The 27,944-nt window shown below is 45.9% G+C and overlaps 1 protein-coding gene across 5 annotated transcripts; it reads left to right on the forward strand.

The window, feature by feature from the left end:
* On the forward strand, positions 1 to 27,129 carry CDC42EP4 (CDC42 effector protein 4). Of its 5 annotated transcripts, none has more exons than XM_035104089.2 (2): positions 1 to 139; positions 24,953 to 27,129. In XM_035104089.2, exon 2 carries the CDS (start codon positions 25,091 to 25,093, stop codon positions 26,114 to 26,116), a length of 1,026 nt encoding a protein of 341 aa, XP_034959980.2. In that variant the 5' UTR covers positions 1 to 139; positions 24,953 to 25,090; the 3' UTR covers positions 26,117 to 27,129. The 5 variants fall into 5 exon arrangements, with proteins under 5 accessions (XP_034959980.2, XP_034959982.2, XP_034959983.2 ...); XM_035104091.2 differs by having other exon boundaries at positions 1 to 135; XM_035104092.2 differs by having other exon boundaries at positions 1 to 93.
* The last annotated feature ends 815 nt before the right edge of the window (positions 27,130 to 27,944 follow it).

Genomic DNA, 27,944 nt, shown 5'->3' on the forward strand with positions numbered 1-27,944 from the left:
TGAAGCCGGAGAGGAACGCGCCGGCGGGGAGCCCTGGGCAGGCGCGGGCATGGGGTGGAAATGCAGGGACGGAGCAACGAAGCAGCTGAGCCGGTAACATATAGCAAGCCCTCCCCTCGAGCCAAGGGGTCCCGAGTAGGTACGGATGCGAAGGGGCGGGGTGCCTGGTTTGCTGGCCTCGGAGCAGACGGGAACGGGCGAAGGGAGGCGCCAGGTGTCTTCTGAGGGCTTGGTGGGTGTGTACATGTATATGGGAAAGGGATGGCGTGGGGCGCAGTGGGGTAAAGGGTGCTCGTCGGAAGAAGGGAAAATCCTGCCTTGCCAGGAGGATCTTTGTCTACTTAACCTTGCTGCCGCTGCTTTCTGAACTTCCCTTTGCAGGGAGATTTTGCGGGAAGGGAGTGCCTTGCCCTCTTCTTATTAGGAAGAAAGCGCCTCCCTTTCATCTGCCTTACCCTTGGTTAGCTCAGAGATTCTCGTTTGCTTTTGGAACCCCTTTCCGTTGCTTCCTTGCTATTTACAGATGACGTTCTGGAGTTTTTTTAATAGTTTGTTTTTTTAAAAAAGAAAGGCAATAAAAAAGGTGCGTGTGGAGAAATCTCTGTAAACAAGAACAAGGGAATTTCTTATCAAGAGCTCCTCCTCCCTCGGACAAAATCCCCTCGCAAAGCGCAGCGTTGCAGAACTGGACTTTCTAAAATAAGGAGCGGCTTTTTGCAGAACTGCAAGTGTTTGTAGGGCTGGAAGGCAACGAGCCGCCCTTGTTTTCTGGGCTAATGCATCTGCAACCCATTGATTGGCCGCCGCCCCCCTTTCTCCCATCTCTCCCCTTTCCCATCAATGCCGTTTCCCAAGGGAGGAAAAGGGAGCGGAGGGAGGCGAGGGCGGGGAGGGAGAGCATGGGAAAGAATCGACTGGAATCGCTATTTGGTTTTGATCATCCTAGCTGGGCAAAGAGGAGGCTAATTGGGTTGGCATTTGGAGAGTGCGAACGCTCGCCGAGGTGATCCAGTTAGCTAGCCTCTTATTCTTGTCGGTGGGAGGTTTTCCCATTGTCTCGACAAAAAGCGAGTGTGTCTCTTTAAAATTCCGTGAATGAACGCTACGACTCGGGGATGAGTACTGCAGCTCGGCGTGTGTGTTGTGTGTTTGTGCGCAGAGACCAAAGCGCGAGCCAGGGAGAGGGAGAGTTGCGGGAAGCCGCACACAATCCTGGAGTTTGCTTAGGTATAAACGCGCTTGGAAGGAGCGAGTAGAAGTTTTGGCAAGTGCTAAATCCTAAAGCAAATGAGAAGCCCAAACAAACCAGCTCTCCTTTGGCCTCTGCGTGGATCAGCGTGGGAAATTCTTCCCCAAAGGGGTGGTCGACAACTTTTGCTGGCAGGCGCGCTTGCAAGGCTTTGAAGCATTTGCTTTAGCTTGTGCGGATCCAAAGGGAAGGGAGGCCACTTCGGAAAGGAGGCGTTTGAAAAGTAGGGTGTCTCTGCTTTTGCAGGAAGGAGGTTTGTGAGTGTGGCTCTGAAATCTGTGCTTTTCTGTCTCCACTGAAAAGAGTAGTGGGTGACTTGGAATACTGTGTTAGATTTCTGCACCCGCTCAAAAAGTTGCTTTGAGGTATGGAGGCAGTGGCTGTATTAACTAACTCTCCCTGCCGCCCCCCAAAAGCCCACTTTGTAACCAGTCTGTTACCCCAAAGCAACAGCTGCAGAGACTACTATGCTTTCTTGCCTATCGATCGTTTCCAGCCTTAAAAGGTTCTTTCATCTCCCCCCTTTTTTTTTGGGGGGGGGAAGAATAGTATTCCTTTTTTCCTTTTACCATGGGAGGACGATGTGCTCTGCAGTCCCTTGCGACTGTTTCAAGGGTGAGAGAGGGTTGCTGCCTCCCACCCAATGGGACTGATTGAAATTCAGTTTCACAAAAAGCTCCGAACTAGAGTTCCAGACAAAGGAAACTGCTAGGGTTACGCTTCTCTTCCCTCTGCTTGCTTGAATTTCATGCTGCCTTGCCAAGTTCTCTATAAGCGGCTCTGTTGTGCAGCTTCTCGTTCCCCTCCTGCAATAGACAAGGATAAACTTGTCCTGTTAACTGTAGTTTTAACTTCTTTTTCTGGGCTGATTCCAAGGTGGCCTTCTTCACGCTTACTTGAATAAGCCTGTGTGCCTAACTTGTGAGCCTGAACAGAGATGCTCCTTTCTATGCTTGTGGCAAGATTTGGCAAATGTTTAGGCCAGCAGTCCCCAGATGTTATGAATTATTTAGCAAACGCACAGGCACAGCCATCTTTTGTGTGTGCAAGTACCAGTAGGGAGCAATAAACAATATAAACCTTGGTGATTTCTGTTGGTTGAGCTGTTCAGTCAAGTGACACAGTGATACCTTAACTCCATCAAGGTCTCTGTGATTTTGACCTATTTTTTGAGGGGGGAGGTTAGGATGGCTGTTGAGTTCTACAATGCATAGTATACAACATAATTTAAACTGAGGTCTGGCCCAAGGTGTTTTGCTGCCCGAGGCAAAGAGGTTTGCCCTCCCCATAAGGTAACTGAACTGAACTGGCAGTTTTGAATCAGCACTGATTTGATAGTTTGGGTGGGACAGGACATGCCATGTAACATTCACAACTCTATCCTCCAAAAGAGGGGAATGGGGGCTTAGGAGGAATAGCATAGGAGCTGCTATAGCATCTGCTTGAGACAAGTTGCCTTACTTTGCCTAATGATAAGGCCAGCTCTGCTTAAGTTTCCCAAAGTGATTTTGCTGTGCAACCTGTTTGTAGAAGTGTTTTAAAGTTTCATTATGTGGGAAAGTGATGTGTGTGCCATCTTAGTGCTAGCTTTGGCTATGGTTGGAGAGTCTTGAATTCTGCATTCCATCCAGCACTTTAAGGATCAGAAGAAAAGTTAAAGCATATAGCAAGGCATCAGTTATTAAAAAACAAAACAAAACTAGTATAGTTCTATCTTTCTCGCAATCTAGAACATCCATCTGGGTCATAACACTTACTGGGCTAACACTGGCCTGTCCTGCATTCCAGTAGTGAAGCTGCATTCCAGCTACGTGAAGCAGTTGGGAGTGCACACTTCTGGGGTGCAGAGAGCAGGAGAAATGGGTCCTTCAACTTTGTAATGTATGCTTGTGAAGTCCCTTCTGCCTGGTGGTGTGTGATGCTGGAAAGTGTAAATGGTTGGAGGCAAGTTCCAAGCCTGAAAGAGCATGGCCTCTAATGTCTAGATGTTAAATAGCAAATGGGCTTGAACTCTTAAACCTCCTTGTGGCTTGACCTTTCTTTTCATGGTAAGAAGTAGAAACTCCTGGTTGACAAGAAGCTTGAAAGTTGGTTAAGAGAATAAATCAATCTTGCGTGCAACACTATGACATAATAGCACAGGAGATCCAGCTAGCCTTGCCGTGCAGTGCTCCAAAAGCCTTTTTTGTAGCCTAGAAATGCCCCTTGCAAAGAATGTGTAGTAGCTGATGAGCAGTGCTGTTTGTGAACTTTCTCAATGGCCCTCTTTGCATATGTTGCTGAAGAGAGCTGCACAAGCTGGGGAGGAACAGGTGCTGACATCCTTGCTTCCACCCTTCCAAAATGCTTGTGGCCTTATCAGCAATGGGTGCGGTTTTCTCCCTCTCTGTTAAGAAAATAGTAGTGGTCTTGAGCAGGCATCCCCAAACTTCGGCCCTCCAGATGTTTTGGACTACAATTCCCATCTTCCCCGACCACTGGTCCTGTTAGCTAGGGATCATGGGAGTTGTAGGCCAAAACATCTGGAGGGCTGCAGTTTGGGGATGCCTGGTTTTGAGCATAACTGCTTCTTAAATTGACCAGAGTCTCAGCTGGACTGCCAGTCTATGTTCTACAGCAGGGGTAGTCAATGTTAGGTCCTCCAGATGTTGTTGGATTGCAGCTCTCATCAGCTCCAGCTAGTATGCTCAGCTAGCATGCTCAGCTCAAGGATGATGGTAATTGTGATCCAGAACATCTGGAAGGTCCCATGTTTGCTACCAAATCAACCCAGCTGCAGTGTGTAAAAGATTCAGATATCTGCATGTCTGTTGTGTTAATGAGTAGTCAACACTGCTGCTACACAGAACATTGTTAAAGTTTGTAGACCAGAAATGTGTAAATAGCTAAGTAACTGGGAATCTCATTCTGTCTAGTACAAAGATTTGGATGCTGATAATACTTAAATTGGGAATATGGATGGTTTTTGCTTCAGGCCATATGATGCAGCAAGTAATTCCTTATGGAAATTCCTTATGGAAATGTGTTAACTGTTGTTTGCATACATACCAGTGGCTGGATCAGGCCAACATAATAACACATCCTGAAATAACTTCATTGGGTGTGGAACCAGAAAACCCCAACCTCTGCCTTCATTGGAAAAAGCGTCATCAAAAAAATCAAGGAGTACTGTAATTATTTTCCTTAATGGGCTGGCTGTATTGTCTGCTGATTGAGCAGGCCGTTCTGCAGCTGAGCTGCCTGGAGAGTGATTGACTAATTGTTAGTTGTTGGTCAGTTCTTCAAATCGATGCATGTTTCAAACCCAAAATACCCCATGTGAGTGAACAGTGGCCAGGTTTAATCTCTAGAAGAGGTAGTAAATCCTAGGCTGTACATTGCGACCGGAGTAGAGTGTGTTGCTGCAATGATTTTCCTGCCTGTTCCGACTACAGGTTATTGTGCCTTGGGGGGATGGTCACTTAAAATGGTTCTGGCTCTGCTGACACGATTGGGCTTCTGCTGAGCAGTGCATTCTGAGGATCATTGTTTGGTATGTTTGTTCAGAGCCGAAACAGTAATAAACAGCGTCCTGAGCTGCTTGCTATCTTAAGCAGATTGCCTGCTATCTCTAGGCAGTAGACTGTGGCTTCACCTGGCTTTGAGAAGCTTGATTGCAGCTCTCATGGGCCTAACCAGGTCAGGTGGAGCAAAGCTAGACTGGGGGGGGGGCAAAAGATGCTTGGATATTTCAGAGCAAACACACATGGATGCCTTTCATAGTTGTATGTGGAGGTTGTTGTAAAATCTGCCATGTGACTAGAGAGTTTGCTAGGATTCATTAACATCTTATAGTAGTGAATTCTAAGGATGCACATTTAATAGAATCATTGCATTTATTGCAAGAGAGTTAATTAAAAAATTGCTCCCTGATTATTTGGAGAGGTTAACAAGATTTAGTGACTATGGACTCGGCCACCTTTCTGCTGAAAGCAAAATTCATTTCTGTGTCAGATTGTTTTTAATAAAGTCAGTGCACCTTCTCCCTCTTTCCTTTGTCTAATTTTTAATTGACAAATTAATTGTTTTGATCTAATCAGTGTGTGGCTTTGACCTTCAGACCCTTGGTCTTGCAATAAGTGCCCAGCAGCCAGACTTAAGGTGGGCTACTGTAACAGTCCTGCCACCTTACAAATAAACAAGTAAATAAATTAGTCCCCAAATGAATGTAGTGCTAAAGGCAGCTTCTAAGGTCTGAAAGGTGTAAACTCCTGGATGACCCGTAGCTTGGCTCCCAGTTACTGTATTTGAAGGGAAGAAAGAAAGAAATTTTGGAGAGCATCTAAGTACAATACTTCATGGCAGTGCAGAGACCCATTTTCCCAGTACAATATAGGGTTTCATGCTTCAGCAATAGTGATCCTATATGAAGTATAATATAAAGTCTCCCTAATGTAAGATCAATAAGCTTTTTTTCTTGTGTTTGTGTTGTGGCAGCATTTTAACAGAACCTGCAGGTCACTGAAATGAACAGTTCATGTTTTGAAATTGATGTTGGTACACCTTTTAAACCTGCATCTCTAGCAAAACTAGTGGGTCCTGATTTATTTATTTTTAAGTTGCTTTGGATCTGGTATATTTTAACTGGCATATTTTAAAACTGGACGAGACAGCAAATGAAGAACTACCTTCTTTCAGAAAAGAGGCTTTAGGAAAAGTGCAAGGTTTTCTCATATGCCAACACATTTACTCGAGGGGTGGTGATTTTAAAAAACAAACAAACTGGGAGTTGTAATTAAGCCTTCTGTAATCAGTTTATTAGGTTTAGTTCACCTAAGTTCATTTTAAGATCACCAGCCATGCTTTTTCTTACTGCGTAGCAAAGCCTTCTGGAAAGGGACTGTTTACTTTCACTGCTGGTCAGTTGATTCACCTCTTCTGCAGAGTGGCAGTTTCTTCTGATCAATGATCTGAAGTGTTTGTTTGCATAGCTTTTGTCTGTTTGAAATGGAAACCTCCAATGCTTGCCTCTCTGTAGCAATCGTTGCCCAAACCACAACAGCCTGCCAGGGCAACTTATTCCACACCCATTCTGCCCTTTGGTCTCTATTGCCATATGTAGATCCCTGTCTGCAGGTCAGAATTGAGGTCAGGCCAGTTAAAATCCCAGGGCAGGATTGGAAACTCAAGGTAATCTTTTCACTCTTTTTGCTAGCAGGAATTCTGATAAAAAGGCCTTGATAATGCAATTTAAATTTGGTGCGGTGGCGGCAGCCTGGGGGTTAAGAGTGTAGCAGAACCAACCCCAAACCAAATCTTTCAAGGAGCCATTAAAACAGAACCAGTCTTCAAAAGCCAGGTAGTGTTATTAATGCTGTGACTTACCTAAAAGATAGCCTGTACCTGATTTTTCTGGTTGCGGGCATTTGTGGGAGGAAGGAGATCTCCTGCGCTGCCAGCAAAGGTTATTTCAAAAACAACAATATAAAACCAAGTAAATAAAGAGGACTTTTGTTTGCTTACCCTGCCCCCTCCCTTCTCTCATGTTAGATGAAACTCTTAATCTATCTGAAGGGTTGTGGGCAGTAGTGAAGGTTCTGTCTTTTGCTCTAGTGACTCTGATCAAAGCTCAGCTCCTATGACCTTTTCCTCCCACAAAGTGCTGCCTTGTGAACCAAAATGTACTACTGCAGGCCCTTAATTCCAGGCCTAGCCAGGCGTTCAGTCGCTGACGAGGGAAAGTTCAGGGTGTTGTTCTGGGGCAAGTGCAGAACGGGGCCTGTTCTTGACTGGGAAAGTCTGGCGTGAAAGAGAGGTAGCCTCTCACTGGTAGGGTTGCCAGACTCAATAGAGGACAGGACTTCTGTGCCTTTAATTGCCCTGCTCTCTTTTGAGCCTGGAAACCTTAAAGAGAAACCAGCAGACCCTTTGTTTAATTTCCAAGCAAAGGGTCTGCTGGTTTCTCTTTAAGGTTTCCAGACTCAAAAGAGAGCAGGGCAATTAAAGGCACAGAAGTCCTGTCCTCTATTGAGTCTGGCAACCCTACTCGCTGGGATTATGTACCTGAGCACAGTGGAACAGATGTGTCCTTACTTGTGACCAGGATGGGGCAAGTACCGTATTTTTCCGTGTATAAGATGCCCTCATGTATAAAACGACCCTCATTTTTTGAACCCAAAATTAAGAATTCAATATTTTAAAATTGTTAGGGTTGCCATATTTCAAGAGCCTGAGCCCAAACCCGGGCTTGGCCGTCGTCGCCAGAGCTGTTGCTATTACCCACTTGCCTTTCTCGTTGGGCCTACTCTGTATCTCCTCCCAGAAAGGGAGGGAAATAGTTATGTTTATATATTACAGTGGTACCTCGGGTTACAGATGCTTCAGGTTACAGACTCCACTGACCCAGAAATAGTACCTCGGGTTAAGAACTTTGCATCAGGATGAGAACAGAAATTGTGCGGCGGGAGGCCCCATTAGCTAAAGTGGTACCTCAGGTTAAGAACAGTTTCAGGTTAAGAACGGACCTCCAGAACGAATTGAGTTCTTAACCCAGGGTACCACTGTACATGTACTGTATATCCAACCTTTTCTCTAAGCAGCTCAAGGTAATGTGCATAGTTCCCTCTCCACTTCATTTTATCGTCACAGCCTCATCAGGCTGAGAGGTGGGTCACCCAGTGTGGATTTGAACCTGGACCTCCTTGGTTATAGTCCATCCCTCTGACCACTACACTACACTGTCTCATTACAGTTGCTGCTCTTACTGCTCGCTAGACAAGGGCAGGTGAACAAGAAGCACCAGGAGGATTCAGGGATTGGCAGGAGGCCCCTAGTGGGGCATGGCCCTCAGCCGATACCTGGCAGTGCCACCCCCCTGGTGTAATAATAATAATAATAATAATAATAATAATAATAATAATAATAATAATTTATTATTTATACCCCGCCCATCTGGCTGGGTTTCCCCAGCCACTCTGGGCGGCTTCCAACAGAAAAATAAAACACAGTAATCTATTAAAGCCTCCCTGAACAGGGCTGCCTTCAGGTGTCTTCTAAAAGTCTGGTAGTTGTTTTCCTCTTTGACATCTGTTGGGAGGGCGTTCCACAGGCGTTCCACAGGACAGGCGCCACCACCGAGAAGGCCCTCTGCCCAGTTCCCTGCAACTTGGCTTCTCGCAACGAGGGAACTGCCAGAAGGCCCTCGGTGCTGGACCTCAGTGTCCGGGCAGAATGATGGAGGTGGAGACGCTCCTTCAGGTATACTGGACCGAGGCCATTTAGGGCTTTAAAGGTCAGCACCAACACTTTGAATTGTGCTCGGAAATTGTGCTAAGTGCATTTTGTGTTTCACTTCTAAGTACCGTAGGCCTCTCGGTAGCAAGAACAAACACAGGGCATGTTAATACAAATTGTTTAGCCTGTTGAACAAACTTTGCTCTGACGGAGGAGTTTAAAGTGAGGAAAGAATAAGGATATGACCTTCTCATTAAAGAAGAGTTTGTTTGCCCTTTACTTTGCAAATTATGTGATGGGGCCCACTTTCCCCTTTGCAACGGATGCCTTTGTTACCCGCAGTTTATTATTGTCACTTGTCTTCCAGAATTCTAGAACATTGTCATATGATTTTACTGAGTATGATGGAGATTTAAATGTGTGTGTAATGAGAGCACAATGCAAGATACACCCTCCTGAATATAAAAAGCACAAATGCCATACAAATATAGGAGGCAGTTTTCTGTTGAATCAGACAAGTCTTACGAGGAACGGCTTAGGGAGCTGGGTATGTTTAGAGAATGTTAAGGGGTGATATGATACCATGTTCAAATATATGAAAGGATGTCATATGGAGGAGGGAGAAAGGTTGTTTTCTGCTGCTCCAGAGAAGCGGACACGGAGCGATGGATTCAAACTACAAGAAAGAAGATTCCACCTAAACATTAGGAAGAACTTCCTGACAGTAAGAGCTGTTCGGCAGTGGAATTTGCTACCAAGGAGTGTGGTGGAGTCTCCTCCTTTGGAGGTCTTTAAGCAGAGGCTTGACAGGCATATGTCAAGAATGTTTTGATGGTGTTTCCTGCTTGGCAGGGGGTTGGACTGGATGGCCCTTGTGGTCTCTTCCAACTCTATGATTCTAAGTCAATCTCACCATATTTACTTGCACTGGCAGTGTAAATCCTAGACTTGGGGAAAGACCTCTGCTTAGCTCCTGAGGTGCCTTAACTGGAGTTGCATTCAAGACTGGTGCTCTGCCCCTGAGCTTCAGGTTCTTCAGATGGGATTCACTTGTGTGCATGTAATACAGGAATGCTGGGCTTCTGAGTGTTGCCAGGCATTCCTTAGGTTAAGAGGCACCCCTGAATTCAGGGATAATAACCAGTGTGCTGCCCTTGCAGATGCTGTTGAACTAAAACTCTCATCAGCCCCATCCAGCATTGCCAATGATTAGGGTTGTTGGGAGTTGCAGTCTAACAGCATGTTAAACCACTGAGCCTAGGGCTTGCTGATCAGAAGGTCGGCGGTTCGAATCCCTGTGACGGGGTGAGCTCCCGTTGCTTGGTCCCAGCTTCTGCCAACCTAGCAGTTCGAAAGCACGTCAAAATGCAAGTAGATAAATAGGAACCGCTACAGCGGGAAGGTAAACGGCGTTTCCATGTGCTGCTCTGGTTTGCCAGAAGTGGCTTTGTCATGCTGGCCACATGACCTGGAAGCTATACGCCGGCTCCCTCGGCCAATAATGCGAGATGAGCACGCAACCCCAGAGTCGGTCACGACTGGACCTAATGGTCAGGGGTCCCCCCCCCCTAGGGTTGTTGGGAGTTGCAGTCTAACAGCATGTGATTGTGATAGGCACCACATTGGCTACCTCCGATTCACCTCTATGGAGTGGGCAAGTAGCTTTGACAATAAATGGGCATTTGTGGCCATCTAGACTATTAGATCTCAGAACACAGAAAAGTGCAATGTCTTCCTGAACTCCTGTTTCCTTGGGATATCCCTTTTGCCTGCAGGCTTCTGCTCGTCCTTTTTTGTTGCACCTGGCTCAACATATCTGATCCTTGCAAGGTAAACACTGGGGCAGCAGCAAGCTAGCACAGGTAATCCACACAGCGGCAAGCCAGCAAAATTGAGAGTGCATGCTGTATAGAAACCCCATGCAAATTGGTACCTATTTTTGGTGCCACTTTTCAGCTCCGAAGTGCTGTTCTGGCAGCATGGGAATATGCTTTTGTGCAACTCTTAATTGCCCCAGGGAAATCTCCTTCCCGTTAAGAACTACATTATTGCCATGAAACCCTTTCGAAAGCAATTGGTAGAGAGCAGATATTGGGCTACAGTCATGCTTTTGACAAGGACCATAGTAGGCCAAATGGTTCCTACCCCCTCTTTCACACACCTTTTATGATATTTGCCTTGGCTTCCTTCTGTTGATAGCGCTGCTACAAATCACTCTCCCCATGGTGAACTATCTCTATCCTGGCAGTTGCATTTGCAAGACCTAGCCATGTGACTCTCTCTCATCCACATCAAGTTTTCCCTGTCCAGGATCTTAGAGACTACTGTGGGGAGCATGGAGAATGTCTGTATGCCGTATTGGCCCAAATATAAGCCGCACCCACAAATAAGCTGCACCCTAAAAATTGAAGGGAAAAAAACCCAAAACAATACATTCTTGTATATCTGTTTAACTTAACTTTGTGAAATCACCAATTCAGCTTTTTTTACACCAACAAATGTTGTGTTCTGGGAGCACTGTCCCCATGCTATCCTTTTTAAAATTCAAATTATAATCTGGTGCCTCTCCCCTTCTCTCCCTCTTTTCCTGTATCTGAGCCATGTTTGTGGCTTTCTAAGCCACAAGAATGCAATGCTTGACTGGATATAGTGAAGTGCCGCTTATGTGAGATGTGTTCCTAGAAAGAAAAGGAAGCAGCTGAGTTGTGAAATGATGTCTGTAGGATTCCCAGATCCTACTTCCCCTAACTCTTCTGTCTGCCCCTCTAACCTTCAGTGGACTTTGGGAGCAAAGATTGGTCTACATACATTACACGAGCAGGTCCAGGAGTCCATTATGAATATCTTGAATGGGGTGGGGGCAAGCAGGCTACTGCTCTAGTAGGGTGAAGAGAAATTGAGATGGCAAAAGGGGGGAAGAGTTGTCCTGGTTCTGTGATGACTGCCTGACTACTCTTGAGGGGTCTTCATGAAGAAGATCCAAAACAACACTAGGAGACTTGAGGGGGAGCAGACAGACTTAATGACAGTGCTGAGAATAAGGGATGCCTCTTGCATTCTACGGGATGCTTATATTCTGCTTTAAGCAAATTTTGACAGTCCTTTGGGGGCCACATACTCAGTGTCTTTACTGGTCAATGTAGCATCCATGTATCTCCCTCCCTCCCACTGACTAGATCAAGCTTTCCAAACACAATACATTGGGTTAACACAATATTATAGACTGTCTGACCTCGAAACTGGCCACCAGCCGGGCTGCCTGTTAAATTTTTTTCATAATGTCTTGGCATTCAATGGAGCTTTTCTTGGCAGATTCTAATATTAGGGGATGGTTTGTTAAGCTTCACTTACCCTCTAGCTTTCTCCAAGTAACAGCGTGATTGTCACAGGATCCTGTCTCAGTTGTTGCTCAACTGCAGACGGAGACAAGAGGCTCCATTCTTTTCTCTTCTCTGTCACCCGCCCCAAATAAAGAGGTAGAAGGGGGAGTTTCTCTTCTCTTGCTTTACTAATAGATCATGAGACTGGGCAGTAAAGGAAGTGTGCAACACAACAACCTCCAGGTATGTCTCATTCTTTGGATCCTTGTGGAACTTTAACTCCAGTTAAGGAGAATAACATATTGCACGGTTGAATTTTCTGCGAGAGGGAGGTGTCATACAAAAGGCAAAGGCTGCTGTGGTTGAGTGGGAAACTTCTTCATCCACCAGGGTAAGGAGGCTTTGGTGCAAGACTATTGAGCTGTCCCCTGGAGCCATAAGTGCACAGGGCAATGAGTCCAGAATGCTTTCACATTGTCCCTAATGGTATTACAGTATAATACTGTCTTACAATAAAGTCTTTATTAGATGGCTCCAGAACATGAGATCTGTGCATTTCATTATGGACGATTCGACTTTCCTCTTCTGATAAGTGTGAGCAAATATGTTAGAATTGGACTAAATGTGGCTAGAGATGTGCACACTTCATTAGATTTATTACCTGCCCATCACCACAAGTTTCCAGAGTTGGGCTTGCAGCAGTCCCAAAGGTTTGATTATTGCATTCATCTAAAACGACAACTTTAAACAGCTTTGCTAACATTGTGTCTTGCAGGCTCTTTCAAGGTAAATGTTGATGAACCGGTGTTGAGACCTGGAACTCAAACAGGTTCATAAATCTGCATTTTTCTGTAACCTTGCACTGTGTGTACCAGTCTTGTTGGGAAGTGTTGTGATACATCAGGTCCCTTTAGCTTTCCTGTTCCATTTTCTGCCCTTCCCTGGTACAAACAATGTGTGATAGGTGAGCAGGGAGACCCTGGGGGAAAGAGGAGAATCAACGGGATGTAGCTGGAAGAAGACTGGGGGGAAATCCTTGTGGCTCTGCTACTGTAGTGTGTGGAATGTCAGTTTTCATTTGCCCACATCTGAAATCCTCCCATGTCTTGATGGCAGATGAAAGGGTATGAGAGTGGACCATTACAGACAAGTAACTCTTTCTGCTTCATGGAGTTGAGCACTAATTTGATTCACTTGCTGTAACTCGGATTGCCATAAAGCTTGAGAGATCTGCATGGCATGCAGACCTGAGTTCAAATCCTATAGCCTTGCCTTGTGCCATTTTGCTATGAAATAGGGCCACTAATGGCTTAGCTCAGTAGCTTTTTAAGATAAATGTAGGCAACAATTGTTAAAGTAAATATGTACGGTATGCAAATAATAAACTTTTGCTTCTTCTGCTAGACAGGTTTTTATTGATGTATATATATAGCCAAAAACAAATACAGAATTGTAAACAAACATGGCATGTGGTGTATCTGTCCCATTCCTCTTATAACATATCAGTAAAGATAAAGGGACCCCTGACCATTAGGTCCAGTCGTGACCGACTCTGGGGTTGCGGTGCTCATCTCGCGTTATTGGCCTAGGGAGCCGGCGTACAGCTTCCAGGTCATGTGGCCAGCATGACAAAGCTACTTCTAGCGAACCAGAGCAGCACACAGAAACACCGTTTACCTTCCCGCTGTAGTGGTACCTATTTATCTACTTGCGCTTTGACGTGCTTTCGAACTGCTAGGTTGGCAGGAGCAGGGACCGAGCAACGGGAGCTCACCCCGTTGCAGGGATTCAAACCGCCGAGCTTCTGATCAGCAAGCCCTAGGCTCTGTGGTTTAACCCACAGCGCCACCTGCGTCCCAACATATCAGTGGTGCAGGTTAATATATAGTAATATGTTTCTACTTCCCCTTACAATATTACTCAATACTTAATTTGATCTAGTCCATTTCTGTTTTTGGAGAAGGCAAAACTGTCTGGTCTCTTCCTTGGAAGCTTCTGTGAAATCAACCAGCTTACTTCATATGATCTGCCGGGCTATTACTGTATTGTAGATGCATTATATTGAAGAGGAGCCTTGAAGCAAATGTCTGGCTCCAAATCCCTCTCAATGTTGACTCTTCTTCATACTTAACCATAAACACTGACACCCCCTGAGTCACAATGCTTGCAGGGCCATTCCTAAGGTTATCACTGGGCCAGATTTTTCTATTTACCTAGCCTAACTGGTTCTTCCCCTCCACCCTGTCACCCATCATGTACCTGGCGTTGGGTGTTCTGTTTTGTTTCTGTAATTCTGCAGTAGACAGATGGAGTTGTGACTCTTTCCTGTCTGGGAGAGACTGCAATGCTAGACACCCTAGTTTTCGTCATTTTTTGCTCTGAGTAACTAATTATTTTGTCCGTACTTGCTTATAATGGGTTATGTCACTAGGAGAGGCTCCCCTTGAGGCATTTTTCTCATGGAAGTTGCATGCCACTTGTTGAAGCTCTAGGGGGGAATCTTTAATAGTAAACATAGGAGATGTCTTTGAAAAGGTGGTTCCTTCCCCACCTGATGAACGCTCCAATGGTTACAATACAAAAATAGATGTGTAGCCTTACATGGATTGCTGTGGTTATACACTCTTTCTCCTGTTAGCTGGCTGGACTGCAAAGGAGCTGGCCTTTGCTGGAGCCTCCCATGCGTGTCACCTGCAAGAGCTGAATGCGCACTCTTGAGTGCATGCACTCCCCGAAACAGCCTAAGTCCAAGCATGCCGTTGCACCAAGAGTTCTCCCAACTTTCTGGCCCATGAGCACAAGCAGGATTTTGAGAGTGTTGCGGGCACCATCGCAAAATAGCTGGGATGGGGTAGGCGTGCCCATTCACAAAATGGTGACTGCGGTGTGCATGGCCAGCCACACAATGCTTGTTTCAGGGAAAGCACATTGGCAAGGCAGAATACAAGGAATTGAGCGCAAGGTGTACAGTCTGAGCTTCGAAATGCAAAACCACTCCAGTGCTCATTTTATAAAACACCTTTTTTTTACATAAAAAAGGTCTGTTAGGCAAACCACGCATTCCACAGAATGCAAACTTACTTTCTTTCTTTCTTTCTTTCTTTCTTTCTTTCTTTCTTTCTTTCTTTCTTTCTTTCTTTTTTACACACACACACACACACACACACAATCTCTCTTTCTCCTCAATCACTCACATACCCCTGGACATACTTTTTCTCCTAAACACTCACGGCCTGCTCCATTTTTCTTCCTTCCTCCATTAACACTGCGGGGTTGGGTTGGGAAGGGGGGCAGGGCTTGCTGTCAGGCATAGATGCTCACTTGAAACCTCAGACGAGTGGACATGCCTGTTGGCAGCAACCCATTATAACTGTTCTCTCTGCCGGCGGTGTCCAATTAGAAATGTTCTGCTGGCAGCTGGGTGAAGAGAACATGGCTCTAATTGGACACCATCAACAGAGAGAACCGATGGTTCTCTACCCCCTCATTTCCATGCCTGCTGGCCAATCGAAATGGAAGGAGTATCTAAGCAGCCGATACTGGGATGAGTGAAAAGAAACTCAGGGTTGTTGACCATTGTAGCTCATGATATGACCCACAGGCACCATGTTGCTCTCCAGGATATTATTATTATTATTATTATTATTATTATTATTAATCACCTGCCATTCACCAGCAGATCCCTGCCAGCTTAAAACTAAAAACAGTTAAAACAAGCGCAGCAATAGGATGGGTCCTGGAAACAAACATCTTGGTAAAGAGGTTTGTGTTCAGCCTTCACTGAAATGCAGGTTGTCCCCGGCTTGTATATTAAATAGGTAATTCATTTGTTAACAAATCCTTATACAGAGCCCAGAATATGCTGAACTGCCACCTTCAGGGTAGAGGGTTGGAATGAGCCAGTCACAATCGTCTGTATTTTTCTTGCCTTTAAGGTGGTTATTTGGGGTTTGATTCCTAGCAGAGATGTGTAAAAAGTGGAGGGGGAGCTATGCCCCTGCAGTGGTAGCCTGGGTGCCTCCACTTGCACCTGTGCACTTGCGCAGTTGTTAGAAACAATGGCGGACGCATAAGGTGGCTGCTGATTAGAGAGCAGCTGCCTGTTTCAGATGTCATGCCACCCTGTTTGGAACCCTGCTCCTATAACCTGGGGCTGTGGAACATAGAATTAGGCTGCTATTCAGATCAAGCTGCAAGGAGAACGCTGTGTGCCTTGAAGCACTTCTTGCAACCATCAGAAGCCTCTGCTATTCATTGGCAATCAAGATTGTCACAGAAGGAGAAGCCTGCATGTTCTGTGATGTGGGTCTTCCAAAGCCCACTGTAGTCTCTTGAGGGCAAAGCTTTCCAAACTGTGTCGCACGAATGCTCCTCGCGCTCCTCCTGGGGCTGGAAAGGGGTTAGTTTAACCTCTGGTTTGCTAGCAAAACTGAATTACTGTGCCGCGAAACGATGAGTGTCTAAAAAGTGTGTCACCAACATGAAAACGTTTGTAAAGCTCTGCTTTAGGAGCCAGCCCAGGGCCAGACTCCACTTTTTTTGAAGCGTGTTGGGTAAATCTCCCAGCTGGATATAACATACCTGGCTCAGCATTTTGAAACCTTTTCAGAAGGGGGGGGGATATAAGCAGTGCTTTGGGTTTTCTTTTTAAATTAAAACTTGGAAGTTCTGCACCAATCTTAAGTTCTGCAATGCCTTTAATTGAGTGATTTCTCGTTTTGCTAGCCTATCTGTTCTCTTTTTGCTAGTCAGTGGGGGGGGGTGGAGGAGCAAAAGCTTGCCACCATTGGGAATGTTGCTTGACTGCTGTGCTGGCATCCACAATATCAGTAGCCACATCCACACCACTAATCTTCCAAAATATCTTTGTCACGGGGACGAGAAGCTAGCTTTTCTTTTCAAAAGAAAGTTGAGATTCCCAGGAAGCTGCATCCTGTGCCCTAACACTACATTCTGCGGTCTTGCTGTGCCCTTCACCTTCCTTGTTCTAAAAATGATATTTGTCTCTCCGGCATGTTTGTGTGCCTCCCTTGTTACTACTACCCTTGTTTCAAGCGGTGCAAGGAGGAGTGAGAGAGCCGTGGCTGGGCTCTGCTGGCAGCTCCTTTATGAAATAACCTGTTCCTCACTCCACTTTCCCTCTGCCCGTTCAAATTGTTGAGAGGGAGAGAGCGCAAAGCTTAGGAGACACTTCATAGGTTACATGATGGGAAGGGGAAAAATGGGGCACCTTGCTGAAGAATCTGGATAGCTCAGGGGCAGAGGAAAGGGGTGCGGTAGGTGCGGATGTAATGCTCCCTATTCCTGCATTGCTGGGGATTGGACTACAAGATCCTCTGTGTCCCTTCCAACTCTACAATTCTATGATTTTATGGATCGTTGCCCTGCTTTACTCCCCCCACCGTCTGACCATTCCCCACCCAACCACTCTTAGTGAAAATGCATCTAGGGGAAGCATAAGCTGGTTTGTTAGGCCGCTCTTTTTCTAGAGTTTTGCCCAGGGGCAACTTTGTCCCGGGAGAATCGCCTCAGTTCGAACTGAAAAAGGTGTTGCGTCAGCGAAAAGCCCAGTTCAGCCATGATTTTTGTTTTAACTTTTGCCCCTGCTGCCAGCAGTCAGCTATTTAGTCCTCTCTCGCTACAACAATATAAAAATACAAGATTAAAAATCAGTGGTGACATCATATATGCCTTTTAAATCTCACACAAAAGGCACACAAGGACACACACCCCCAATCACTTTAAGAGGCTTTATTTAAAAAGAAGGTTCGAGCAGGCAAGGCAGGAAGAGAAAGGTGCATGGAAGAAAATACAACCATTCCAGTCGATTCAGTTGTAAAAACTTAAAAGGCACCCCTGATAATTAAGTCCAGTCACGGACTACACGGGTTGCGGCGCTCATCTCGCTTTACTGGCCAAGGGAGCCGGCGTTCGTCCGCCGACAGCTTCCAGGTCATGTAGCCATGGTCCAGATGTAGCTACTTACAAATAGGTTTCTGGCCTCCCCATGTGTAGCATAGCAGCGCTGAAGGTCAGCTAGTTCAGGTGGTCTCTGATTGACAGAAGGGCACTTGCCGCCTTGGGGAGATGGACCATCGGAGTGCAGGGGCGGCTCGCCCAGTCACCCTAGTGGTGCGGGGTGCTGAGGGGCACCCCAGCAAGTGTGGGAGCTGCACGGCGGCCTCCCTTTCCCTCCTCCTGGATGCCCGCCAGCCGCGCCGCTCAGGGGAGAGAGGTAAACGAGCAGAGATGGGGCACTAGGACCCTGTTCCGCTCCGCAGTGCTGGGGTCATGCCTCACCCCGGCGCTGCGTTTCATTGGTAGAGGTGACGCCACATGGCAGCAGCTCTACCAATGAAACACAGCGTAGAGGTGATGGCGGGCCGGTCCCCGGTTTGTTTGTTTGTTTGTTTGTTTTTAAAAAAAGAGTGGGGGGCACCCGAGGGATCCCTGCACCTGGGCGCCCGATGAGCTTAAGACGGCCCTGTCGGAGTGCTATTAACAAAAATACCCCCCCCCCCGCTTTTCTGCTTGACGGAAATCTTTTCCTGTGTACTGATGGGAAGATATTACCTCTCTGCTTTGATATGATGGCGGGCAGTCTGGCTGGTGTAGACTGCTGACGGCCGTGTGGTACCCAAATCCTCTCTTCAAAAACAGGAGCTGAGTGGTGACATCTGCTAGGAAGAAAGCAGGGCCTCTTCGTTCTCCGGCCCTCTGGCCTCCTACTCCAATACGGTATTCAGGCTGAGTGGCAGAGTTTGATCTGTGTTCTCAAAAGCTTTACGTCCCTATTAAAAATACAGACATACCTCGGTTTAAGTACGCTTCAGTTTGACTACTTTCAGTTTAAGTACTCCGTGGACCCGTCTGGAACGGATTAATCCACTTTCCATTACTTTCAATGGGAAAGTTCGCTTCAGGTTAAGTATGCTTCAGCTTAAGTACGGACTTCCGGAACCAATTACACTCATACCTCGGGTTAAGTTCGCTTCAGGTTGAGTTCTTGGACCCGTCTGGAACAGATTAGTCCACTTTCCATTACTTTCAATGGGAAAGTTCGCTTCAGGTTAAGTACGCTTCAGGTTAAGTACAGGCTTCCGGAACCAATTGTGTACTTAAACCGAGATACCACTGTAGATTTTATTTTTTTATTTGTAACCATAGGGAACCATGAAATGTTTGCCAAGTTACCATAAACAGAAAATTCAGTACCTCTATCCTAGTTAATCTGCAGGAAATTTTCATAAGTTTCAGGTAGGAGCTGTGCCTAGCTTTTTAAGCAGGCTCAATGTAGTTCTGCCCCGATTATAATACATAAGCCACATGAAAATGATTAAGGCTGCCATCAACATGGTTTTAAACTATAGTGGCAAAACTAACTTTGTATACTCTTAAGGGGGTTTTGTGGGCAGGGGGCATGTAATGAGAGCTGAGATCCTCAAAAAGCTCAACTCTGCCAGTATGCATTTTGTATTTTTGTGTATAGTTGCACAGAGTAACCCTCCCAGCCCCACAAAAATCTCTGCCAGTTGCATACATGGAGCTCATGCTGCAGAGGTTTTGCAGCCTGATCTAGATTGTTTGCAATTGGACTTCTTGGCTTTCACAGCTGGGAATGAGAGCTAAAGCTGAAGCGAGCCCTTTTGAGGCTGGCAGAGTGAGACTCCTATATTTGTTTCCATGCATCCTCAGATCTGAACTTCTCTTCCGCCTCCTGAAAGCGTCAGTTTCAACTGGCTTTTGTAACTTCGGTTGGAATGAAAGCGTGCTTTGATTTGCACCTACCCACTGCTAGAGCTTGCAGACCACAAATTGCTCATCCCCCCAATAGTAAAATGCAGAACTTGCGGGTTTTTAAATTGGCACATTTCACATGGGCTTGACAGAGTGGTTGAATGAAGAGTGGTGATCCTCAGCCCACATTCTTTCCTAGAGGCAGGCTCCTTTGCTCTCAACCCTTGCCAGCACCATTGCTTTTCTGTGAGAATTTGGCAAAACTGCAGCTGTATCAAATCTTCACACACTCACTCTCACACACCCCACTTTCTGTTACTGCTCCAGTATCTTGGGGGGGGGGAATGGGGCAGGCTTTCTTCTCCCCCGGTGACATCACAAAGGACAAATTAAGCCTATAATAAAAATATATTATTATTATTATTATTATTATTATTATTATTATTATTATTATTATTATTTATACCCTGCCTATCTGGCTAGGTTTCCCCCAGCCAACGGTTTGCCCTCTGTTTAAATGGAGGAGAGAGTGAGTGCTCCCACTGCTAATGTTGTGTGGTTGCTTTGACCATGAAGATGCACAGAACCATAGCTGCAAGCTCAGGGGTAGAGCATTTGCCTTGATTGCAGGAGGTCTCAAGTTCCTTTCTCAGCATCTCCAGGGTAGGCCCACCTGGGAAAGAGCCCTTGCTTGAAACCAGGAGAGCTGCTTTGCCGGTCCATGTAGACGAGACTGAGCAAGATAAAGCGAAGTTCTGACACAATTATAAAGCAGCTTCCCTATGTTGCTTCAGTTTCAATGGAGTTGGCAAAATGACGATAAGTGGAGAAAGTCTGAGCGTACTCCCCGTTTTGTGAGTGGCGAGCTCTTTGTCCTCCTGTATCAACGATGCAAGCATGTGTTCTTTTAAAAGTTTGTGTGTCGGCTGTTGGCTTGTTCCGGATCTGGCTGGCTTTTCTCTCTCTTTTGTAGTCCCCTTTCATGGCCTGCTCTGATGTCTGTTTTCAATTCCTTCAGCATCTGTGTGTCTGCTTTCTATTCTCTTCAAAATCCCAAGAGTCTTCACTCTCCTTCCCCCATGTAGCTCAACACACACACACACACACACACACACACACACACACACACAACTTGAGGATGCCTTAGCCAGCCTTGTGAACTGCGCTTTTATTTATTTTTTAAAGAAAATGCAGAAATATGTGAGTCACAGCTTAAAATCTTATACCTTTTTTGGCAGCACTCTTGTGTTCTTGGATGTCTTTCCCCCTTAACTTTAGTCTTCTTCAAAGCCTCTGGTGAACTGTTAGTTCAAAATGACAAGAGTATTTCTTTGTTCTGGTATTCTGGAATATGTTATAGTTCTCCTGTGCACTGTCAGCTCATGGTAAGGAGGCAGCTGTTTGTAGCGGAATGAGACTTGCTACCCCACCTTTTTTTCCTTTTTCTTTTTTGTTCCAGGTTGGGTACACTCACTGCCATTCTGGGTATTTGCTTCTAACCTTCATGACTTAAGGGTAACGATAAAGGCATCCCATGTTAATAATTGATACAACTCGTGTCAATAGTGCAGAAGCTTGCTTTGGATCTGCTGCAGCACAATTATGCTTTAAAAAACGGCAGGGGCACACTTTTGTGATACCTACTGTTGTTGCGATAACTCTTAGAGAGGTCAGAAATGGTCGGACCATGTGCAGAGGCCCCATAGAATTAACTTTTAACGCAGGGAAGAGTTTTAATTTGACAGTTGCTGAGAACCATGTCTTGTGGTGCAGTCCTGTACCCGTTTACCTGAGAGTAAGTGCCATTGAAATCAATAGGACTCCCTCCTGAGTGGGTAGGTATAGAATTGCTACCTACCATTGGAGCACAATGGAAGGAAATTAGCCATGGGCCAATCATTGGACAAGTTGCCTAATGGAGCTGCTTCTTGGCTAATGATTATCCAGTTTATTTCATAATTTGTCTTGTATAACTAGATCAGGTCTTAGTATCTCAGCTTCAGAATGCGCGCTAGCTTGTGAAAGGAGGAAGCTGGGCTGGTTTGGGTGGTGTGATCTCTTGTTCATAAATCCACACAAGTTGCTGATTTACTTTTGTTTTCCTCTGGGTTTAAAAACTTTGATACTAGCCAGTTTAGCATTATCAGGCTTATTTTTTCTTTCTTTTACTATTTGAATGTGCACCCCACCACCTTTTGAAAACGTGGCTGTTTTAATATGCTGGCTTTTCATTGATACCTGCAGCTGCATGTAAATCACTTTTGTTGAACAAGTGGGGCGATTTCTTGCTAGTGGGATTACTGACGCTTCTCCAGTATCAGTAGCATGCTGTCAATACATTGAACTGGAATGGGGGACACCTGCAAGGAGAAAAGCCTTTCTTAATTATAGCTGCTTTCCCTACAAGCCACAGGATCCATATAATCAGTGCTAGAATTTCCCTTCTAGTCTGTTTCATTGCCAAAGGGAACTTTCTACCACCTTACAAACACACACACACACACGTCCACGTCCCCCCCGCCAAGAAGGAAGAGGATATTTGTGTTGGGGAGTGCACACGTTTCAAAGAAATTGAATTTAAAAATTAATCAAACAAGAAATCTTCGTTCAATCAGTGAAGTAATTCTATGTGGCAATAGGAAGCCAGTGTGGATTTGCTTTCCTTTAACGACTGCACACAAAAAGCGAATAGTTCTACATTCATATGGCAGACTCATATAACCTTTTTTAAAAAACAACAACAACAAACCCTTACATTGCTCTAGGCATGGTGCACGGAGAACATTTTACTAGGTACAAGGCATTGGCACTGACCAGTAGGTGCCCAGAGCAACCAGCTGATTGGCATCGATTGCAACAGTGCTGGTTGTGTTGCTGGCAATAATTTCGGCTCCCCCCCCCCCGGGCACTGCTTAAAGGTAACCTTTAGAAACCAGTTTGACCACAGAGCAGGACAGAAACAAAACATGGGAAGGAATGTGTGTATTTGTGGGAAGTGTGTATTGTGGGTGACAATAGTTCTGCTTTGCTCAAGGTCCCCAAGAAGTTGGCATGTTAGCATCTATACCATGGGTAGGCAAACTAAGGCCCGGGGGGCGGATCCAGCCCAATTGCCTTCTAAATCTGGCCTGTGGACGGTCTGGGAATCGACGTGTTTTTACATGAGTAGAGAGTGTGCTTTTATTTAAAATACATCTCTGGGTTATTTGTGGAGCATAGGAATTCGTTCTCTCCCCCCCCCAAAAAAAATATAGTCTGGCCCCCCACAATGTCTGAGGGACAGTGGACTGGCCCCCTGCTGAAAAAGTTTGCTGACCAAATGCCAAATCTCCTGATATGAGGAACGCTGTAAGGGGTCACTGACCTCTGTTTCAGATATATCTCTGTCAGGAGCAGGGCTTTATCTGGAGTGGGAACGGGTGAAGATGGGTGAAGAACAGCACTCTACCCCGTGCAAGCTATGCTTCTGAGAGGGGGGGGTTGGGGGTGCCTGTCTCAAATATTCCTTAGTTTATTGCAAACATGCGCCTCAGCTATGTTCTCTAGGAGCAGACAGGCATTCATTACTGCCTCGTTCCTTTCTCTGCCTATGATGGCTGCTCCACTGAGCATGCAAAATTGCCTCTGAGCAGTAAATCAAAAGTGAAGGGAGAAGATTTCTGCAAGCGTGGGGGGGGGGAGAGGGAGTCATCTTCTAATGCCCCTGCTTTGAACTATGCTTTCCTACCCCACTGAGCTATTTTCACGTAACTCCCTCCCCTGGAGCTTCCAGCACAACTGCCCTTTTCTGGTTTGCATCTAGTGGAGCCCTTCTCAGTGCCGCTGCGTTTTTTTGGTGAAATTAAAAGTTCTCCTCTCACGGTTGCCGCCCCCCCTCCATTGAATAGCAGGGAAGAGAATAGTCTTGTAGGAGCAATTACCCTGTGCCTCCCATACAACAGGGAGCACAGCAGCACATAGCACTATACTTGAACATTTAACCCCTGCTGTATGTTGCAAGAGAAGGTAGAGCTGGGGAGCATTTTTCAAGGGCCACATTCCCTTGTGAGTAACCTCACAGGGCTATGTGCCAGGGGTGGGCAGGGCTATAGTCAAAGGTGGGTGGAGCAACAGAGGTGGTTCTTACCTTCAACGTTTGAAATTAGCCAGGCGCATTTTGCACCTGGCTATCAGCCACTTGTGACCACGTGAAGATGCCTGGGCACCAGGATGGCTGGCGCCTGACATCTCCACTATCTGGAGGTGCATGCCTGGGGATCATTGGATCGTGACTGTTTTCACACACTAATACCACACCCTGTAATTCTATCAGTTATGTCTTATCTGCACAATCAGAATTAATTCCAGGAACCAAAATGCTTTGTCTGTGTAGCCTGAGCAGGAGCAGTGTACAGTGTTATACAGTGGTACCTCGGTTTATGAACACAATTGGTTCCAGAGGTCTGTTCATAAACTAAAGTGTTCATAAACTGAAGCGAACTTTCCCATTGAAAGTAATGGAAAGTGGATTAATCTGTTCCAGACGGTCCGCGGAGTACTTAAACTGAAGCGTTCATAAACTGAAGCGAACTTTCCCATTGAAAGTAATGGAAAGTGGATTAATCGTTCCAGACGGGTCCGCAGAGTACTCAGCCTGAAGCGTACTTAACCCGAAGCATGGGTGTAATTGGTTCCGGAAGTCTGTTCATAAACTGAAGCGAACTTTTCCATTGAAAGTAATGGAAAGTGAATTAATCCGTTCCAGATGGGTCCGCGGCGTTCGTAAACCGAAAATTCGTAAACTGAGGTGTTCAGAAACCGAGGTTCCACTGTAGTTAATTGTTGTAGCTTGTCTTCCCACTGCCCTGCTTATAGTGGTGAAGTATGTACATAATGTTATGAATGGTCCATGTCACCGCTAAGAAAAATAGGTAGGAATAGGCCAATATCTGTGTGGACTGTCCCTGGATCAAATGACTTCCCTTCTTTTAAGTTCTCAAAGTTCTTAATCTATCTCTAAATGTCCTCTGAACGAGCCAGATATTTAGCTGAGAATCAATCACAGTCAGTCCATCATTTGAAAAATAAAGACTTGAGAACGTCTTGCTCCAAAATGGCAACCAGATATTCCATTTTGGCGACTGTAACCTTGGTTTAAAGAGCCATTTGGCACCTAACACTGCTTACCTTTGTGCAGTTCATTACATTCCAGCCACTCCAAACCCAGAGGTTTCTATACAAACACACCAACTAGGTAGAAGTACTTGAGGAGGGAACAGAACAGGGTTGGAGAGGGGTTTAGGCATTACCTGAGGGAGAATTCCACAGGTTGGATGGAGAGCCCCACCGTAGATGGTGCCCTCTCATGCCCCCATTAAAGGAACAGAGCAAATGGTACCTCTGTTGTCTTGAGGGAGACCTAACCCTCTCTTCCTTTCTTATGTCTGTGCTTTAGGACTGGACTGTTTGAAGGCCACCAAGAGGCTTGAGGCCTACCTGTGAGTACAACCTGCTCCACCCACAACTGAACAGGACCTCTCCAGCCCCACCACCCTGACTCCTGTGCAAAAGAGCTCTCACGCTTGTTGCCAAAATGCCTATTTTGAAGCAGCTGGTGACAAATTCCGCCAACTCCAAGCGCCGCTCTCGGGCCGACCTGACGGCAGAGATGATCAGCGCTCCCCTCGGCGACTTCCGCCACACCATGCACGTGGGGCGGGCTGGTGATGCTTTTGGGGACACCTCCTTCCTCAACAGCAAGGCTGGGGAGGCGGAACAGGAGGCCGCCGAGGAGACAAGTTCCTCATCCAAACCGGGCCTGCTGTCACGCAAGTTCCGCAGCAGCAAGCGGTCTCAGTCGGTCACCCGGGGCGACCGGCGGGATATGCTGGGCTCTCTGAGGGACTCTGCCATTTTTGTGAAGAATGCTGTCTCCCTCCCTCAGCTTACTGAGAAGGAGACGGACAGGAGCGGTGGGAAGCAACTAGCCAAGAGCCTTTCCTCCAGCCCTGTCAAGAAAGCCCCCGAGGCGAAGACCCCTGAAGAGAAGCACATGAACGGTGCGGCAGCCGCTCTTAGCTCTGGGCCCCACAGTCCTGGCTTGGAAGAGCGGGCCTTTGGTGACATAACGGACCTGCCCTTGGTAGTGCCCAAGGGCAGCTACGGCATGAAGCACGCAGAGTCCATCATGTCCTTCCATATTGATCTGGGGCCCTCCATGTTGGGGGATGTCTTGAGCATCATGGATAAGGACCCATGGGAGCAAGAGGATTCTGGTTATCATGGTGCAGAGGACCCCCAGAGGGAGGGAGGCCCTGCGGAGGCACTGACAGGCCACTGGCTTGGCCAAGAAAGCAAACTCCTCCAGGATTCCTTGGTTCAATCGGATGACATCAGAGCAACAACCTACAGCCCTGGATCTGCCCGCAGCATTACCAGTCGCCTGACAGTGGACAGCAGCTCCATCTCCAGTGGCACCTCTGTGGGAGAGGAACAGCGTACTTTAGTCTCCAGGGGACAGAACCAGGGCGTTCCAGAGCATACGAGGCAGGACGCTGCTAAACAGCCGGAAAAGGAATTCTCCTTCATGGATGAGGAAGACGACGAGATAAGAGTATAAGAAAGGTGACTGGAGCCTTTACACTTGGCTGGGCTCAAGAAGGAAAATTTTTCAACAGATTCTGGAATAAATTGTGGTGCGGAAAAAGCTGAATGCTCTTGACCCCTTTCTCAATCTTCAGTTTTCAACACCATCATTCTGTTAAACAGACTGTTGAAGAAAGATGATGGTGTTTTCTTTTGCTTAGTTTTCTCTGTTTTGGGGGGGTCTGAGACAGGGAGCAGGTGGGGGGATTCACATTTAAATGGCCTCTTTAAAATATTTTGGGTGATTCCAGAGTCAAAGGAATAAAAGACATCACTTGAGCATATTTGAAGAAACATTTCCCAGGAGAGAACTCTGAGTGTAATGAAACAGGTTAAATAAAAACAAAAGCACGCCAAGAGCTATTTACTGACTGTTCAAAGCAATATAGAGCTGAATACTAGAGCAAAGCTCAAAAGAACTAGTTTCCCTATTAATATATTTTTCCTTCACATTTTTACTAGTACTTATTATTATTATTATTTTCTAATTGACCAGGAGAATACCATTCTTGACCTAGCACAACATTGAAGGATGCAATATAGTTGTAGAAAGCAAAAAAGATGGAAGCTTGAAATAACCAGACCCTCCGAATCTGACATGTTTCGGAAGCTAAGCATAATCTCCCTGTGGGCAGGCCTCTGGGAAGATCTACAAACGTTGGAATTTACGCTTGAGATTTCGTTCTTGTTTTTTTTTCAGATCAGAGCTAGAGGAACTCTTTGGGAATACAGATTGTGGGGGGTGTGGTGATGGGAGAAGCACAGCTATTTTACCTTTTGCCTTTTACGTTGGGTCCTCCTTTTGGTCTTGTTTTGGGCACACAAGTTGATGCTAGCAATTCTTGAAGAGCATGACTTAAACCTTCCCTGCCCCACCTTTGATGGTGGTTATGTGAAACACTCCCTGTAGTGGAATATTTTTTGGAGAAACTTCGTTTAACTCCCAAGGACTGTTTAGAATTCCCCAGTGCGAGGTGAATTTCAAGAGCGGTGGTCAGTCTAGCTGTCCCATTGATAAAGAGAAATATTTCTTTCTCCCCCACCCCTCCACCTCCTTTCTGTTTCCAGGCTCTTCCTCCTTTTGTAACACGGACAGGATGTTTGTGTTGCTAGGGAAACTAATGGGGGAATGTGGCTTACCTGCAGGCCTACAGGTGTAAACTGAAAGTCCCACAAGTAGCCTAACCTGATACAGCTTCATCCTTTCTTAGTTGAGACTCTAGAATATCACCAGGGCTGACTGAAGAACAATGATCTTGGCACTCCCCATTCCAGGAACAATGGAGACTCTGCCCTGCTCAGTTCCTCCCCATTGAAATGGCTTTCAGGGCCCTCCCTCCCAGGTTATTTGGGAGCTGCTGCTGACATTCCTGCCTCCTAGAGTTTCAATTTTTCTTTTTCTTTTTGCCTTCATTTTGCAGGGCATTAAACAGTTAACTCCTGCCTTAATTTTTATTTTTAAACTTTTTGTTCATACTGTATATTAGATTTGCCCATCCCTTTTGGGAGTAGGTTTTTCCTCCCTTCTTCGGATTGTGAATTTGTTTGCTTGTGTACAGGTGTTTCGTTGGTGCATTGGATGGAGGACTTTTTAACATGGAAGTATGTTTTTGTTTTAAAATTCAAAGAAATTAAACTATAGTGAAAAACAAACAAAACCCACAGACCTTAAATCTATTGGGAATGTTTTGTTTTACTTGCGGGAAGGCTGAATGCAAAAAATGAAAGAACTGGTTATGGTTGAACTCAAATCAGGAAGAGTTACAAACTACCGAATGGCAGAGATACCACCCTAATCTTTG

Source organism: Zootoca vivipara, chromosome 2, assembly GCF_963506605.1.
Source record: "Zootoca vivipara chromosome 2, rZooViv1.1, whole genome shotgun sequence".
Lineage (NCBI taxonomy): Eukaryota > Metazoa > Chordata > Lepidosauria > Squamata > Lacertidae > Zootoca > Zootoca vivipara.